Source organism: Sebastes fasciatus, chromosome 9 (genome assembly GCF_043250625.1).
Source record: "Sebastes fasciatus isolate fSebFas1 chromosome 9, fSebFas1.pri, whole genome shotgun sequence".
Taxonomy (NCBI): Eukaryota; Metazoa; Chordata; class Actinopteri; order Perciformes; family Sebastidae; genus Sebastes; species Sebastes fasciatus.
In genome coordinates this window covers 21,345,119-21,361,913 of record NC_133803.1, presented here as the reverse complement: position 1 = coordinate 21,361,913, position 16,795 = coordinate 21,345,119, and the positions used below count along the sequence as shown (strand labels likewise).

Here is a 16,795-nt window from a genome sequence, read left to right as displayed (position 1 = left end):
ACACAAAAATGGTCGTCCAGAGTCCGACATCGGAACTGTGCCCATAGCGATGGTCTATTATACATAGCAACGGTCTGCTATAAAGCAATAACAGACCGCAGAACGCTGTGATTAACCAATCAGAATCGAGTATTCAACAAAGCTGTGTAATAAAAAGTGTTACCTTGATTTCTATTTAATTACATCATCGGCTTATCTAACACAATGGCCTTTGTCCTGTTTTACAGCGGACTCCACCGGCACGCACTCCCTCTACACCACCTATAAGGACTACGAGCTGATGTTTCACGTGTCCACCATGCTCCCCTACACGCCCAACAACAGACAGCAGGTCAGTAAACCCTACACTCCTCGCTCTATCCCCTTCAGCAGCAGACCACCCTGTTCGCTTTACTGTGCGGTGAGCCGCTTGTCTAATGGAGGTAATAAGTCCCCGAGCAGCTTCCTTTTAGGATATCTTCAATCCCGGCTCCTGCCAATCTTCCCCAGAGGCTCATTTTGCCGCGGTAATGACCTATCAGTTGAAAGCATGAGCGTTGCCATGGTAACGGTACCCCCACAGTAGGATTTTAATCAATGCATCCCCAGGGGCTGGACCCGACGTGGTATTAGATGGGCCTCTGTGTCTGTCTGCGCTAACAAGTGGAATTAAGTGGATGTAGCGGTGGACTGGCGAGCGATGGCCCGATAAAGCCACGATTACAGAGGTTCACCATTTTAGTCTCTGCGCTGCTTGTATGGAAGTGCTTTTTGAGCCCATAATAAAACCTGTGGGTACAACCCTGCAGAGATATTAAGACACTGAAGGAGGAAGTCAGTGAGTCAGGGGCAGGATCTACAGAGAAACACTGCAGGGACCTAATCCATCATCTAAAATGTCTGATTGGCAGGATTAAGGTGGGGTGCTTTCTCTTTTTGTTTTCTCCTCCTCCAATTGTATTTCATGGAGTGGGATGGTTTCCTTTAATCCCTGGTGGTAATCTTCCAGTAGGCCCAAGCAGAGCTCACCCCACTCATCGCTTCATCCTTTCCAATTCACCTCTAAACCTTCTAATCCTGCTTGTTTCGGCCTCTTGTTGACCTTCACTGACAACTTTAAACCAGAAGGTTAACTATCTGCACAATCCAATAATATAAGCAGTCTAAATTGGGTTTGGCGGGATGTGTCTCCGTCACCCAAAAAAGCCGAAATTGTGTTAGCAGGGAACATCTCCCTCATCCAAAAAGCTCTTTATCTTGATTTGACACAAGATTTCAGAATAAAAACATGAAGCGTAAATGGACAAACTGTTTTTTACAGTAAATGGTTTGTTGTTCTGCTTGTGGTGCTTCTGATGCCACAGACATTACATTCAGTTTGTCATTTGAAATATTATGGGCACTTTATTTTTCTTTTTTCTTTTTCCTTGACTTGTCCACTCAAATGATTTCAAATGATCTGATGGTGTTCTCCTGTGGATTTTTCTCAAAAACTACACTGTTTGGTTTAAAAAATGACTTAGCCACGCCTTAAAGCAACACTATTTATCTTTTGAAAGAAGAAATAACACATTGCTTCTCTTTACAAATTCAAAAATGAAGTCATAAGCAATAAAACTTTGCTCCCTTGCTCAATTCAGTATACTTTGATTTTCTGCCACTACACGTTACTTCAGCTTGTTTGCACAAAAAGGCGTATGAATGACACGATAATGCACAAGGCATTATGCATGCAATAAGAACACCTTTCTTGCTTTTTGCTTGTCATTTGTGCACCATGTAGTCTGTACTAACTACAATGTAAACGCATCTATAAATATGCTACACTCAGAGTTTGTGACGTAGAATAAAAAGCGAGAAAGACCGCTTATGCTGGGAGGTGATCAACTAACCTTTAACCAGGTGTTCAAGACCGGTGTTTTGTTTTTGTGAGTTACGTTACGTGTTTTCTGTACTTATGTTACGTTGTTTCCGTACCTATTTACTTAGTTTACGTACTTATTTTAAGGCCAACCGTGATTCCTAAACTTAACAAAAGTGGTTTGGTTGCCTAAACCTAACTGCAGACGTTACCGTAGTTCTGTTGCGTGGCGTACAAATGACGCAAAAGCATAAGACCGGGTTGGTAGGTGTGTTGTGACCAGTAGCTTATGGTGGCTGATGTTAGCTAATGTAAGAAAACTAGATCGATTTTGCTGTATAACTGACTATAAGTTATAAGTCAGTTATACTTAACGCTTTATCATTTACACTGTTCAACAAAACCTACATAATCTCTCTTTAAAACCTCTAAGATTCTTTGTTTTCATGCTAAACTTAATCTTAAAGAATGAATGTTTATAAATCAGTGTACTCTTTAATTATATTCACCTTTTATGTGATGCCTTTTCTCCTTGTTCTGTATTTGACTCCATGTTTCCCTCCTTTTTACAGTTGTTAAGGAAGAGGCACATCGGCAATGATATCGTCACCATAGTATTCCAGGAGCCAGGGGCCCTTCCTTTCACTCCGAAACACATCCGCTCTCATTTCCAACATGTGTTTGTCATCGTCAAAGTCCACAACCCCTGCACTGATAACGTCTGCTACAGGTAAACAGAACGAGCGTGCACCACGCCTGCAAGGCTCTCTCAAAGCTGTTTCACTCAGGCTGATGAAAAAGGAGCGGCTAAAAATCTGAATTTGGTGGCATTGAGTCAAAACTACCAAACATTAGAGCGCCTCACCGTGGGATGAGAAGCAAACTAATAGTCTCAAGACAATTTAGGGGAATGTGTTTATCTTTTGATGTGCTTTTCATAAATGTCTTCATGCCAAATGGCTCTACATGAACTTTTAAGAGCACTTAATTTGAAAGAATAATAATAATAGCCTGCTGAGTGCTTTCTGTGGTTTCTGTCATGACTTTATAGTAATGTGCGGGAATCACAAGGCTCTTTTGATCTGCTCAGTGATGATACAGTTATTATCTTCAGAGACACCTTGAAATTATGACTTACGACTCTCTCCTCGAGTGTTTCTGAAGTCAAGACAACTCTTGTTAATAACATAGCATTGAACAGAGCGAGATTAGTCTGAGCTCCTCTCAAATAATTTCCCTGAAAGCTGTATAATTTCAACACTCTTTAAATTGCTGCTCATTATACGCACAGTTCAACCCTCGTTCAGTCCTTTTACTTTCTCCTAACTGTCGCCGCTGCTTGTGATTTATTGTTTCCATCCTGTCTTCCAGTGTGGCCGTGTCCAGATCTAAAGACGTGCCTCCGTTCGGCCCTCCTATTCCCAAGTCTGTAACTTTCCCGAAGTCGGCGGTTTTCAGGGACTTCCTGCTCGCCAAGGTCATCAACGGAGAGAACGCCGCACACAAATCGGAGAAGTTCCGAGCCATGGCGACTCGCACGCGGCAGGAGTACCTGAAGGACCTGGCTGAGAACTTTGTTAGCACGGCTACTATTGACTCTGCTGTCAAATTCAGCTTCATCACCCTCGGAGCCAAGAAGAAGGAGAAGGTGAAACCCAGGAAGGACGCACATCTGCTCAGCGTGGGCGCCATCACCTGGAGCGTCCGCGCCCGGGACTTCGGCCAGTCGATGGACGTGGACTGCTTGCTCGGCATATCCAACGAGTTTATTGTGCTCATCGAGGAGCATTCAAGAAACGTGGTGTTCAACTGCTCTTGTCGTGACGTCATTGGATGGACCTCAGGGATTATGAGCATTAAGATCTTCTACGAGCGCGGGGAGTGTATCATGCTGTCGGCCCACGACAACTGCGGAGAGGACATCAGGGAGATGGTGCAAAGACTAGAGGTAAGATCCTTAAAGACTCAGCTGTAATAATCTCTATCATTTTAGGTCTTATTGTCTTCTGGATTAAACCATACGAGAGTATCAGTCTCAAATCATACCATAAGAGATCTGAAAACACTGCAGTCACCTCTCAGAGGGAGTAATTCATTCTCTGTGGCTAATTGAGGGTTTAGTTTTAGTTTGGCATGCAGTTTATTTTTGATATAATGAGCATATTAAAGTAAAATTAAGTTGTCATACCAGTGATGTGTCAAAACGGTTTTAATTAATGGATCGGCCAAGGTGCAGCCCAGGTTGGCAATAATACACGAACATGCACCGACAGATTAAAAAAATACTTTGGCATCGACATTAGCCAAATATTCATGACACCTTTTCCCGTTCACCCACAAGCAGCTTTTGTCAACAGATTAGACTGTTATCAGTTTATTAAATAGGCATTATTTGTGGTTATTACACGGCTTTGTTGAATACTCGATTCTGATCGTTCTAATATATGTTATGTCTTTAAAGCAGACCGTTGCTATGTATAACAGACCGTTGCTATGGACGCAGTTCTGCATCGCCTGCATCAGGGTTTATTTTGCAACAATGACCGCCTTGCTGTACATTATCCCTTCCCCATAAGCCCACAGATGTGGGTCAATAGTGCCCTGCCACACCAAGTAGTAGGTTTTATCATCTATTCACATGGTCACCGAAAGAAGGAATAAAAGAAGACTGGCGACCTCTAGCGTAATTATGACAGGAGCAGAAGTGGAAGTCAGGCGCTCTAGTATATACAATGTGAAACTCCATATTGGATGGAGGTCAGGGGCGATGGTGTGCTGGGGTTCGCATCCAGCGTGAAACCAGTGGTTTTATTACATAAACCTAAAGAAGCCTCTTTGTTTGTGTTAAAAACAAAACGTTTCATTCAGTTTTACAACACATTAGAACGTGTTGCTTTTAAGTTACGCTTTAACTTTTACAACGTAGTAGGCGTTAGGGCATATTTAATTGCGATTACTTTGACTGTGACATTAATGAGATATTTAAGAGAATTACGATTTTTACATCATTATCCTCATTTTCACTGAAAAAACATATTTAAATGATTATGGTGTGATTTTTGTGGTGAGCTGTACCAAACAAAGATGTTTTCTCAAGTCTGTAGAATATGATGTGTAAGCCAGGACATCTCTGCAGCACCACAATATTTAATTTGAAATGGTATTTTGACCCACATTTCACCTTTAACAAATATTGCAATTTCCTCCTCATCCTGTGATTTGAAAATTGCAGATTTTGATAAAATTTTGATTAATTGTGCAGTCCTAGTCGGCGTAGCAGACCCCTACTGACCCACATCTATGGTACTTACAGTGAGCGATAACGCCTATTTAATAGCTTGATAACAGACAATTTGGGTGTTTTGTGCTCCAGCAAAGCACAACAAAAAATCTAGGCTGTATCTCACTATACCTGCTGCATTCATCTTCACCTGTTGCTCAGCTTGGTCACTCCTTTGGAAATGACGGGGACATTTTGCGTTGGTCTTCTTTTTGCTCTACATTGCTTATGAAAACCTCCTTGTAGTAGTTTTACTCCCAATATCGAATGAAAAAGCCTTTCTCTGTATTGAAAAGGAGTTCACCAGTACATCCTGCCGACAAAGAGACCTATAAGTAACTTCCATGAAACTCTGAGTAGTAGTAGTCTGTCATCAGAATTGCCCAGTAAATCTATTATGACTGTGATTCACACACAAGCTGCATAGCATGTGAAGGGAAATGGCTGCCTTTAGTTTAAATGGTGCAGTGAGGCATTTTACTTTGGGATAGTTGTGGTAGCTCTGCGGTGAAACAATGCATTCTGCAAATATTGCTCTCACCATTGTAGCTTTACTACTCACCACAAACCTTGTTATTCTATTTTCATCATCATGTCAGCAGAACGGTTGCTTGCTTAACCTATATCTATCCTGTCAAGTCTCATGTGTTGCAACTCGCAGCCACTCCCTGCGGCAGACGGCTCATTTAACGGGAGTGGGAGATTAGCGATGATGTGATTTTGGCCCATTGTTGATTTCGTGGATGTCTGGGCGCAGGTACAGGAGGAGGGAGCTTAAACAGGACACCAACCCAGTTTTGAAGGGGAGGAGAGGAAACACACTTTCTTTTGGGTCTGACAGACTAAGAATAGAGGACACTTGGCCTCACTACTTCACTCCTATTGAGAGCTGCTATCCACTTCGTCCAATTTCTCTCAACCCCATCTGTGCTCTGTGGCCCTGGTTATATTGTGGGATTTTTTTGTAAGTCTGCAAGTTTATAATAAAAAAAAAAATAGATGAAAACACCTGGTTCCTCAGCCTGGACGCTGGCATCCGATGCATTGTTTCCGCTCCTCGTGCGTAGGCTTGTTTTTCCTATTCTAGTTTCCATGATTTGTTTACTGAACCTCTAATCAGGCAGCCCTTTGTTTCCTTTAAAAAAACATTGAGGTTGAATCCCAAAAAATCCAAACCTGAGCCGTCCATGACCTTATTTCTGCCTGCCTGCCTGAATACTCTCCTCCACTTATCCCTCCTTTGGCAACCTCATCAACGGCCTTGAAATTTCCAGCCAGCATATCATTGGTTCAGACAGCAACATGGGAGTAACAATCCATTTCCTGCACAAGAAAACCCACCAAAGAACCTCATTCCTCTGAGGATTACCATAGGTGGAGATAATTACACCTTTTTTGTTATCACCTTTTGCAGTGGACTATTTTCAGATGAAATTGGAACGAGCAAAAGTAAATGTGCACAAAGATTTTGCATATCCCAACCAAGAAGTATTTACCATAATTAATCTTAAAAGGACACATGTGCCATTCAGTGTCTACTCAACTCATCCTAAGAAAGGACAGAGCAGGATATATTAGCATTTGTGATTAGCCAAAGGACATCGCTTCCTCATTCACTATGTTAATATCCTCTCACATTTACTGTCCTCTTACCCACGGGATTTGTGAGGGATATTTCACAGGAAAGGCTCAGAATAAGTATTAATAAGTGGCTAATTGTGTTACAGCGGAGCAGCAGCAGCAGTGTGCACATTTTGGGTATGAGCTGACCGTGCACACTTTGTCCCAAAGGTGTCTGTAACGTCCCAGAGGTTGACTCGAGTCGTGTTTCATTGGTAGGATTTACGGGCTGCCGGACCTGTGATGTAATGCGAACCAGAGTGAACAGATTGGCTGCTGTAACACACAGAGGAGCCCAGTGTGAGAGCAAAACTAAAAGCTTTGTGATAACGTCCGGCTCTCCAGGGTGTTGCTGAGCTGGGTGGCCGCGTGTTCTGCTTTTATGAGACAAGTCATCTTGGCTCGGTTGCCATATTTAGTTTGTTTCCTGAACAAAGTACAGACAGTCTTTCTTTATGTGCTGTAGGCATCAGCAGGGCTACAGATAAAAGTGAATCACCGTATCTGATATAGATTTGAGTGATAGAAGAGGCAAAGTAGCAAAAGGAAAAACTAGACAATAAATGCTTTAGAGCAACAACTATTTTGATAAGTGATTCATCATTTTACGTCATTTCTCTGCAATTATTCTCTGGTTGCAGATTCTCAAATGTAATCTCATGCTCTTTTTTGTCATATATGCAAGTAAATGGAAATCTTTCTGTTTAAGACTGTGGGTCGGATAAATCAAAGTATTTGAATATGTCATTATTGGCTGTGATAAATTATTATGCCCGTTTTTCTCTATTTTTTGACATCTTAGAAAATGGCTTATTAATTTATAGAGAAAAATAGTCTGCAGATTATTGGATAATGACAATCATTTCTCATGGTACGTGTCCACGGGATCCGTCCTTTCCACGCTTCCTATTCATTGTCGATGTAAGCAGTCGTGCAAATGCATTCTGGTAGCGTAGCTAGGTTGCGTTTAGAAAAACGGGGCGTCATGTTTGCCGCTCCTCATTTCTATAAAGTTGAGGTCTAGGCTACTTTATGCAAATCAGTGGCGTCCGACGCGACTCGCCGCCTCTGGAAACTCCCAAGAAGCTTTTAAACTAACCGTTGTTGTTGATCCAAAATAAAGACAGACACAACTGCATGGCTTATTTCCCGTATAAAATGTTTTCAGAGACACATTTCGGTGAACTATTTTCGTGATATAAAAGAAATAAAGTTTCCAAACGAGTCGCCAAGTTGCTTTCAGTTTGAAAGCTGGGAGCCCAAAAAAAATAGTTGCCCAAGCTGATATCTTTACGTTGCTTCTTTTTTCAACCAACAGCCCAAAAACATTCACTTTAATAATATTTATAACAGAGAAAAGCAGCAAAATCTAGATTAATCTTTACCATTTTTTGCTTAATCAGCAACTTAAATGATGGATAGATTGCCACGTTTGACAAAATATCTATCAACATCAATCAACTAATCGATTAATCAGTACTAATCAGCACCATTTTGAGGTTGTATTAGTAACTGCTGACATGAATCTCTTGCTACTACTCTTGCCCCATTAAGCTAAATTGTGCCATATCCCACTAGAAGCCACTGTCCTAGATTTAGAAATTGATTCACAAATATCCAGCCCAGAGGAAACGGGTGACCCACGTTTCACCAATCTGTACTTCAGTTCTTTGAAGTTCAGTGGGATGACGAGGTTTTATCAAGTCTGTGAAACGAGCTACTGCAGGCGGTGTCGTCAGTGTCGGAGCTACTTCAGACTGTCAGACTTCTCACTGAGGATCAGCGCCAGCGACACTTTACTTGACGACAGATTGGAGGCTGATGCTGTTTGTTTCTTTATGTCACAGACACACGTCGTCCACGCTGCCAGACCTTATGTCACCATCCCTAATCCGAATAACTTCACAGGCCACAAATCCCTCCGGATGAGTGTCCTGTTATTATAGATTTGGGCCATTCAGAGGAGAACCTGGGCACATTCATTTTCTGGATGGACTGAGTAAAGGGGGCGTTGATGAAGGCATTTAGAGAGCTATTATTTAGGCCTAATGAATTTCCGACAAAGGGCAGTTTGATTCATGGTCCCTAACGCCCAGGCCAATGTCTTCTTCATGCACAGGCCATTTACTTCCTGACTTTGCCCCCAGAGAGCTTTTGGACTTCACATTTCCAATTTCTTTTGCCCTTGATGTTTTATGCAGAGCGATTGTTTAGTCATGCTCCTATGGTTTCATCTCTCTTTGAAAAACTTTGAGCATGTATTTAACTCAAAACAGAGATTTCATCAACCGTGTGAGTCCTTTCCTAAGTAAATAAAGTTTTCAGATTGCGTCTCACTATGAGATCCATCATGGTTGTCTCGGGTCCCCTCTCACACAGCGGGGTAGGGTTTCTGCCAGTGTGAGAATCTGGTGGAGTGTTGACAGGCCGTAGTCTGAGTTAATGTGTCCCTGAAGCCAGCTGCCACTCTGCGGCAAATGGAGGCAGTCACCCACAACTGAACCCAGACTAATCTGATGGGTGATTAAAACTCATTGGATGCACTGTGAGTTTGTTTTCCAGTGGTTGTCACAAGAAAATCCCACTGTGTACCCACACTGCAGCAGTGTAGCCTACATATAAATTACATAAGCTCAGTGACTTCATTCCATCAAGTTGAACATAGATACAGTTGCATGTTTCCATCCCTGCTTAGTCTGCTGGTTCTGTGTTTAACTGGAATACTGCTGTTGTAGCTGAGTTTGCTGAAGGTTGATGCTGAGGGTTGCCTGAACTTCAGCTGAACCTGGATTGCATTAAAGCAGAGGCTTAGGCCAAGCCAAGACACCGCTGAGAAACTGAAGTGAGCAACTTCATTTGCATGCAAGTACATGATTGGACAAGAACCAACTTTAAGTTTCATCCAAGCACGCCACTGGACAAGCAGCGACTGTCCGCCAAGTATCCACGGGTGAAGTCTCCGGTCTCTGGCTGCAGTCTCAGTCAGTTAAGAGAAACGGGGTGAAGAGATCATTTTGTGTTCATCAGCGGCCAGATGATGCAGATTATGTGTTGGTGGATAAATGTTGTGCTCCAAAGTCCTATTATAGAAGTTAGTATTGGTGTAAATCACAAGTTTCATCATGATAAAAATATTATATTGACCTTTGGACAACGAGACAATATTTTCCGATATCACAAAATCTGCAACGAAACGATTTTGATTTGATTAAATTCAGGGGCCTGCGGTCGATATGAGACCATATCATATGTCTATTTAGCACAATCAGTTACATTTATATCAACTCACAAAAAGCAACTCAAATATGATTTGACAATTTTATTTCTGGGCTCAGTAGGAAGGAGGTGCGTTGGACAGAAATGGTAACATAGACGTGCCATGGGAATTTCAAAATAAAGGCATATCTTAAAGATGATGATGATATGTATCGATGTTTTCACTTTGCATCGATGACATTGGATTGTTGATCATTGAATCCATAAATTGATCCAGATCGATGGATCGTTACAGAAGTTAGCTCTGGTTAATAGACTTAGTTCTACGCACAAGTCCGTGTCTCTGAGACCAAGTAGATCCTAATTCCCCACACAGCACCCACTGAGCCACTGAAGTGTCCACAGAGACATGTGTGTATTTGTGTGTTTTATCTGCTCCTATTCAGCTCTGAGGCTAAACCAGTTAGCTCTGTCATGTACTCTCCTATTAACTTCCATTTTGAGAGGTTCTTTGAATTAGCCAAACAAACATGCTCTTGCACTTCTGCCTGATGACAGATTTTACTCTACTCTAATAGTATTTGTCTTGTTTTTGCTCGTGTGTAATAAGATCCACTCACATCTATTGGAAAAGATGCAAGAATTGTGCATCATTGAAGGCTGCTCTTGAAATATATTGTTAGTTTAGAAAGCTCTTATTAGAGGATATTAACATCACTCAACTTCCAGTCGGTCTCTGTCCATCTCATGCTTGTTTTTTTGCATCCATTTCATGTGTTGGTCTTTGTTTTCTGCTCTCTCTCTCTCTCTCTCTCTCTCTCTCTCTCTCTCTCTCTCTCTCTCTCTCTCTCTCTCTCTCTCTCTCTCTCTCTCTCTCTCTCTCTCTCTCTCTCACTCTCACTCTCACTCTGCTTTTTATCTTTTCATAAAAATCAAAAAATTGTTTCCCTCTATGTTGTGTCCATTTTCCTCTATGGTATCGAAAATGATATTGTATTGAAGTTAGAAATTCCAGTATTGTGACATCACTGATTTAGACAAAGTACATGTACTTTTATTGTAGATAATGAACGAATCAATTTTGCTTCTGGTTCCAGATCACCACCAGAGGCTGCGAGACGTCAGAGATGACGTTGCGCCGGAACGGCCTCGGCCAGCTCGGTTTCCACGTCAACTTCGAGGGCATCGTGGCCGACGTGGAGCCCTTCGGCTTCGCCTGGAAGGCGGGGCTGAGGCAGGGCAGCCGGCTGGTGGAGATCTGCAAGGTGGCCGTCGCCACTCTCACCCACGAGCAAATGATCGACCTGCTGCGCACATCCGTCAGCGTCAAAGTGGTTATAATCCAGCCTCATGAGGACGGCGCACCCCGAAGGTAACTCCTCACCTATTGCTTTCTAACAACACTACAGACAAAAGCTGCTTACAAAACACATACAGACTTCCTATTGTCTTTGAGTTTTGGCTTCTGTGTTGTGGTTAGTGAAACAGAAACAGGTGCTCCTCAAAAATGAATGAAGTCATAACAGAAGAGTGGTTTCTTTTCTCATTTTTCCATGCAGCTGGGCTGAATTAACTTGACATTTTGCTCTCATGTTTGAGATGATTAGCATAAAGAAATGCTTACTTACTGTTTTTGTTGCCGGGTTGATGTTCTCCGCTGATTTCTCTGGAGAGGGGACTCTCTTTGTATTGATGTGGCTTTGTTGCAGGAGAAAGCTCCAGCAGGGCTGTAGAGTCACGCAGACACGGACGGTCAGCGTTTCTCACTAATGATAATGAGAGGAGCATTTTGATTAATGGCTCAACTCGCGCTGCCATTGTCTGACAGCTCACATTTGCAGATTGCTTTCTTTTTTTCTAACCTCGCCCAATCATCTATTCAGCAATTAGGAGGGGAGTGTTTGGCTTTTTAGGGACACACACCCGTAATAAAAAGAGAGAAGCATATTTCAAACGATCTTTTGCGACGAGGAGAAATGAAGGTCTGTCTGTAAGACGCTTGTTCTGAAAGCACATCTGCTTGTTTTGTCTGTGAGAGACAGACAGTGAAATCGTATCCATCACTCTTTCACACTCACATTTTTTGACATCTTTGTTTTGGTGGTGCTTCAGGCTGACAGATTTGTGTACCAGCGAAAGCTTTTCCCACTTTGTCACAGATGACCAAAGCAGAATGACTTGTCAGTGTGCAGAGAGACACTTAATCCTATTTTCTGTTTGTGATCTGACAGGTAATGCTAACGTCGTTTGCTAATAATTCAAATTAAAAGCCTGTAGGCGACAGCAATTAAATAATCACAAGGTGCATTTACTCTGTGTGCTTATGTGTGCATTTCTAAACAGAAGTCTTGATGATGAAGAAGTTTTATAAATCGCCGGTGGATGAGGGATTTTAGTAGGGCTGTGAAAGTTAACGTGATAATAATGCGTTAACGCAAATTAGTTTTAATGCATTTCTTTAACTTAAGCTAAAGTGAAGATACTGATATAATATGAAACTAGAAAAAACCTGAGGAATCCATTGGTACCAACCAAGTCATACTAGCTTGTCAGGAAGGAGGATAAATAACACTCCAAACTTAAGCTAAATTTTGGTGAGGATAAACTGTCATGGCCATTTTCAAAGAGGTCCCTTGACCTTTGACCTCAAGATATGTGAATGAAAATGGGTTCTATGGGTACCCACGAGTCTCCCCTTTACAGACACGCCCACTTTATGATAATCGCATGCAGTTTGGGGCAAGTCATAGTCAAGTCAGCACACTGATACACTGACAGCTGTTGTTGCCTGTTGGGCTTGAGTTTGTCATGTTATGATTTGAGCATATTTGTTATGCTAAATGCAGTACCTGTGAGGGTTTCTGGACAATATTTTTACATTGTTTTGTGTTGTTAAATGATTTCCAATAATAAATATATACATACATTTGCATAAAGCAGCATATTTGCCCACTCCCACGATGATAAGAGTTTTAAATACTTGACAAATCTCCCTTTAAGGTACATTTTGAACAGATAAAAAATGTGATTCATTTGCGATTAATCACGATTCATTATCTCAACTGATTGACCGCCCTAGATTTTAGATGACATCTGTTTATAGAAGATTAAATGCATATTTTTGGAAAATGATATTCATGGCAGCCTTACTAAAAATCCTGTGTGAATAAACCTTGAAACAGCTGTGTGTCTATATATATATACTGTATATGTGTCATTATGTCAAAGACTGCATGCTAGGCACATGTTTAACTGTGTTTCAACTTTTTGTTCTGGTCTGGCAAGAGAGCAGTAACATATTTGCTCCCCCAGATGGTGGGCGAACATGCCCGTCGTTCTGTGAATCCAAAACAGCCGCCTCTCTGGCATAACCGACGTCTAATCCTCTTACCACGAGCTGTGATGATACATGATGATACAATCATAATCGCAGTTCAGGGAAGCAGAAAGCAAACAAAACAAACATCTTCCAAATACTGGTTCTTGTGTCGATAAAGGCGTGTCCGGCTCTGTGGAGATGTGGTGTTTGCAGGATGGAGGATTCTGTAAAGGAAGTTTTTGACACAGTATTTTTGACCCGTGAAGGTACGTTAGACAGCCAATAAAAGATGGTTTTAAAAATACACATGCTACATAGCACTGTTATATGAGTAGTATGCGTCATGCTGTATGTCCATAATGGGTGGTATGATGCATAATTCAGTGAGCTTGACCCATATCTGGCGTCGCTAACAGATGCATCTGGCAGATTAGTAGGTATTACGGTAGAAGGCTATACTGGTCAGAGCTGTTGAGCTATACTGGGAGATTTCCCCGTCTTACCGAAACACACTTTGTCATCATCGTCTCATGAGAACCAAAAGGCTCCGTCTCGGCCGGGTCCTGTGAATTTTCTCCCAAGACTCCCACAACTCAGGAGGTGAGAGGTCAGGTGAAGAATCTCGAGGGCCCTCGACTCTTTTCGCTGCTGCGTCTTTGAGTTGCTAAAGTGTTGCAGTCAACAATAAGCACTCCAGTTTCTCCATTATTATCTCAAAGGAAAGGAATTCAGCGGGGGCCCGAAGGCCCCAGTCAGTCCCCTGTGGCCAGAGAGATGGGGGTTAGTCTAACAACAATGGACAAGAGTCTCATGACCTCCAGACAATGTGCCCTGGCTCCACACTGCGACCATGACAAGGAGAAATGTTTTCATAAGCACATGTTGGTGCTGGAAGATATGTGTTTCCTCTTTACTGTCAGAATATCATTCTATTATTTTATGATTCCTCTAGATTCAGTGAGGATTGAGGGGGTCATCAGGTTGCTAAGATTATATTGAATGACATTTGTGTATCACTGTTTTGTGGCAAACCTCCTAAAGCTGCCCTAAACGGTTTTACCCCGCTCAGCCTGAAGCCAGCCAGTGGAGATACGGCTCTAATATTAGCCGTACCTAGTACTGTATTTATTTACACTGGAGGAAGGATGTGGTTTTAGCCCAGTGCAATACCAGAGGCTTTTCCATCATCACTCTGGAAGGTTTTAAACAAGTTCAACATGTTAGCCTTGGATCAAACTAATGAGGAAAAGATGAAAAAGATTAGCTCTTTGAATCAGGAATGCAACGTACAGAACATGGCAGTGATTGTATGTTTTGGTCTACGGTCATCAGAGATGGAAGAGTAAACAAGAGGATCAGTCCAATATGGACTCAAATGGATGATTACTACAAGACATACTAACAGAAACAGAGTATCTGCCTTTTATATTTTTTGTCAGAACAAAATGTACATTTTTGCTTTTAATCACAAAGATTTATGTTTAAAATGGTAGTAACCCGAATTTAAGTGGGTTCAACCTGCAGCAGCCCCCTGCTGATAATGAGTATTGCCTGTGACATTCAGATGGCCACTTGTGACCTTTCTTTTGAAGTGTCATCGGACTTGTCATCATGGATTTTCATCTGGACTGAAGTTAAGCCGGATTTCTCACTTCCCATGCCGACACCCTGTGAAAGAGAGCGCCTTTAAACCAAAACTCAGAGAACCTGCATCACAAATTGCTCGGCTTAATCCCCTCACATTCTTCACAGGAGGCGTCCTTTCCTTTTAGATCGGTTTGCAAAGAAATCATTGAAAAGGGCTTTTCCCCTTCTTTTTTTTTGCAATCCAATGCACTTTTCCGCACACCTTATTTAATAAACCTCCTGTTCTGCAAAGGGCTGCTGGAGGTCACAACCTCTGAGGCTCTTTGCTGTGACATGGACTCTGACTGTGGGAATGGATTAGCACGTCTCTCAGTCGCCGGCCATGTCATCAGAGCGACAGCTCTCTGACTGAGGTCTAAGGTCCCGTTGTCACACTGATCTATTGTAATTCGTTAACAGCCAATGGTTGAAGGAGCTGATTGTTCACCTCCAATTGGCTACAGACTCTTTCTTTTCTTTTTCAAATGAGCAAATGATGTTATTTTAGTGATGTCACGTCAAGTTGTTGCAATTGTGTTGTCAAATTATTTCCTCCAATAAGTCAGTAGCTGTATTTTTGTTGACTGGATGTTCATTTTAAAGGGTAACTTCTGTATTTCTATTTTCCATAGAAAGTCTATTTTCCAACAACGCTTTCTGAAATTGGTCCAGTATTGAGGGAGAACGCTGCAGCCGTCAGTCCCTAAATGAGCTGTAATGTAATCATTTGGGGCAACCTGGCACCGACAGTTTACATCCACTAAAAAATTGTTATTATATCGTTTGACCACATTATGGACAAGATCCTGCAGAGAAATAAAATGTTTTTTCTTACCTTTTGCTTGATCTGGTCTGTTTGTTATTGTGTGTCTCGCTCAGAGAAGCCTTGTTGGGAAATCTCGCGTCGCATCCTCATTGTCAAAATCCGCTAAATATTCTGCCATGACATTGAAAATCTTTTAGATAACACTAAGCTATGCTTTCTGTACTGACAACACTGGTGTCCCTTGGCCCTCCTCTCTCCACTCTCACTCACGTTTCCACCGCAACAAGTCATACGACACAATGACAAACGGAAAGCGAAAGGTAAGAAAAAGGTTTAATTTCTCAGTAGGGTTCTTTCTATAAGGTTGTCAGACACTAATAATAACAATCTGAGCCTGTCAGTGGCAAAAACGATCACTTTTAGTGGATGTAAACTGACGGTGCCAGGTTACCCCAAATGATTACATTACAGCCCGTTTAGCAGCTGGTGGAAGCAGCGTTCTCCCTCAATACTGGATTCATTTCAAAAAGTGTTGTCCCTTTTAGTCACCTAGAGACAAAAAACAAGGGAAAATAGGGTTCAGGTTGAAAAAATATCTAAGTTACCCTTTAAGTTGTAGATGTTCTCCTTCTCTAAAAGCTCATGTAGGGCACTGTGGTATAATTTATAGCCGCTCATGTTTAGCTGGACGAGTGCAGCAGCAGTTCTTGGTGGAATCAGGAGGAAGCAGACAGTATTATTCCTCCTCTCCTCCATCACCAGCAGCCTCCAGCTCAGGTTTAACTGTTGACCAAACACCCGTTTCCTGCTGTTTCTCCATGATTTATACACAGCCGGTCCGAATCCCCCTATACGTTACAAACAAGACGTGCCAGTGCGTTGGGTATTTCCACTTCCTGAGGGAGCTGAGGGAGAATATTAGGATCATAAGAGAAATTGTACCTTGTCAGTTCTGGCTCATTCTGGTGCAAAAAGCAGAGCAAGAGACAACGGCTGAGACCTTTCCTGTTGACAAGCTGTTAGCTAGGTTTAGTCTGTTCAGAGGGTAATGATGTTTGGCAGCCTGGCATGGTCTCACACACACACACGCCCACACATAGTTAATCAAGGTAATAAGCAGACCTGTTA

General features: G+C 42.1%; 1 protein-coding gene across 6 annotated transcripts in view; it reads left to right on the top strand.

Moving 5' to 3' along the window:
• LOC141774198 (signal-induced proliferation-associated 1-like protein 2) overlaps positions 1 to 16,795 on the top strand; it is a 100,374-nt gene that overhangs the window by 51,730 nt on the left and 31,849 nt on the right. For all 6 annotated transcript variants that reach the window (XM_074646620.1, XM_074646617.1, XM_074646618.1 and 3 more), the window contains exons 6-9: positions 228 to 331; positions 2,413 to 2,570; positions 3,212 to 3,788; positions 11,054 to 11,328. In XM_074646620.1, the coding sequence (XP_074502721.1) occupies positions 228 to 331; positions 2,413 to 2,570; positions 3,212 to 3,788; positions 11,054 to 11,328 (1,114 nt within the window). The remainder of the gene's footprint in view (positions 1 to 227; positions 332 to 2,412; positions 2,571 to 3,211; positions 3,789 to 11,053; positions 11,329 to 16,795) is intronic.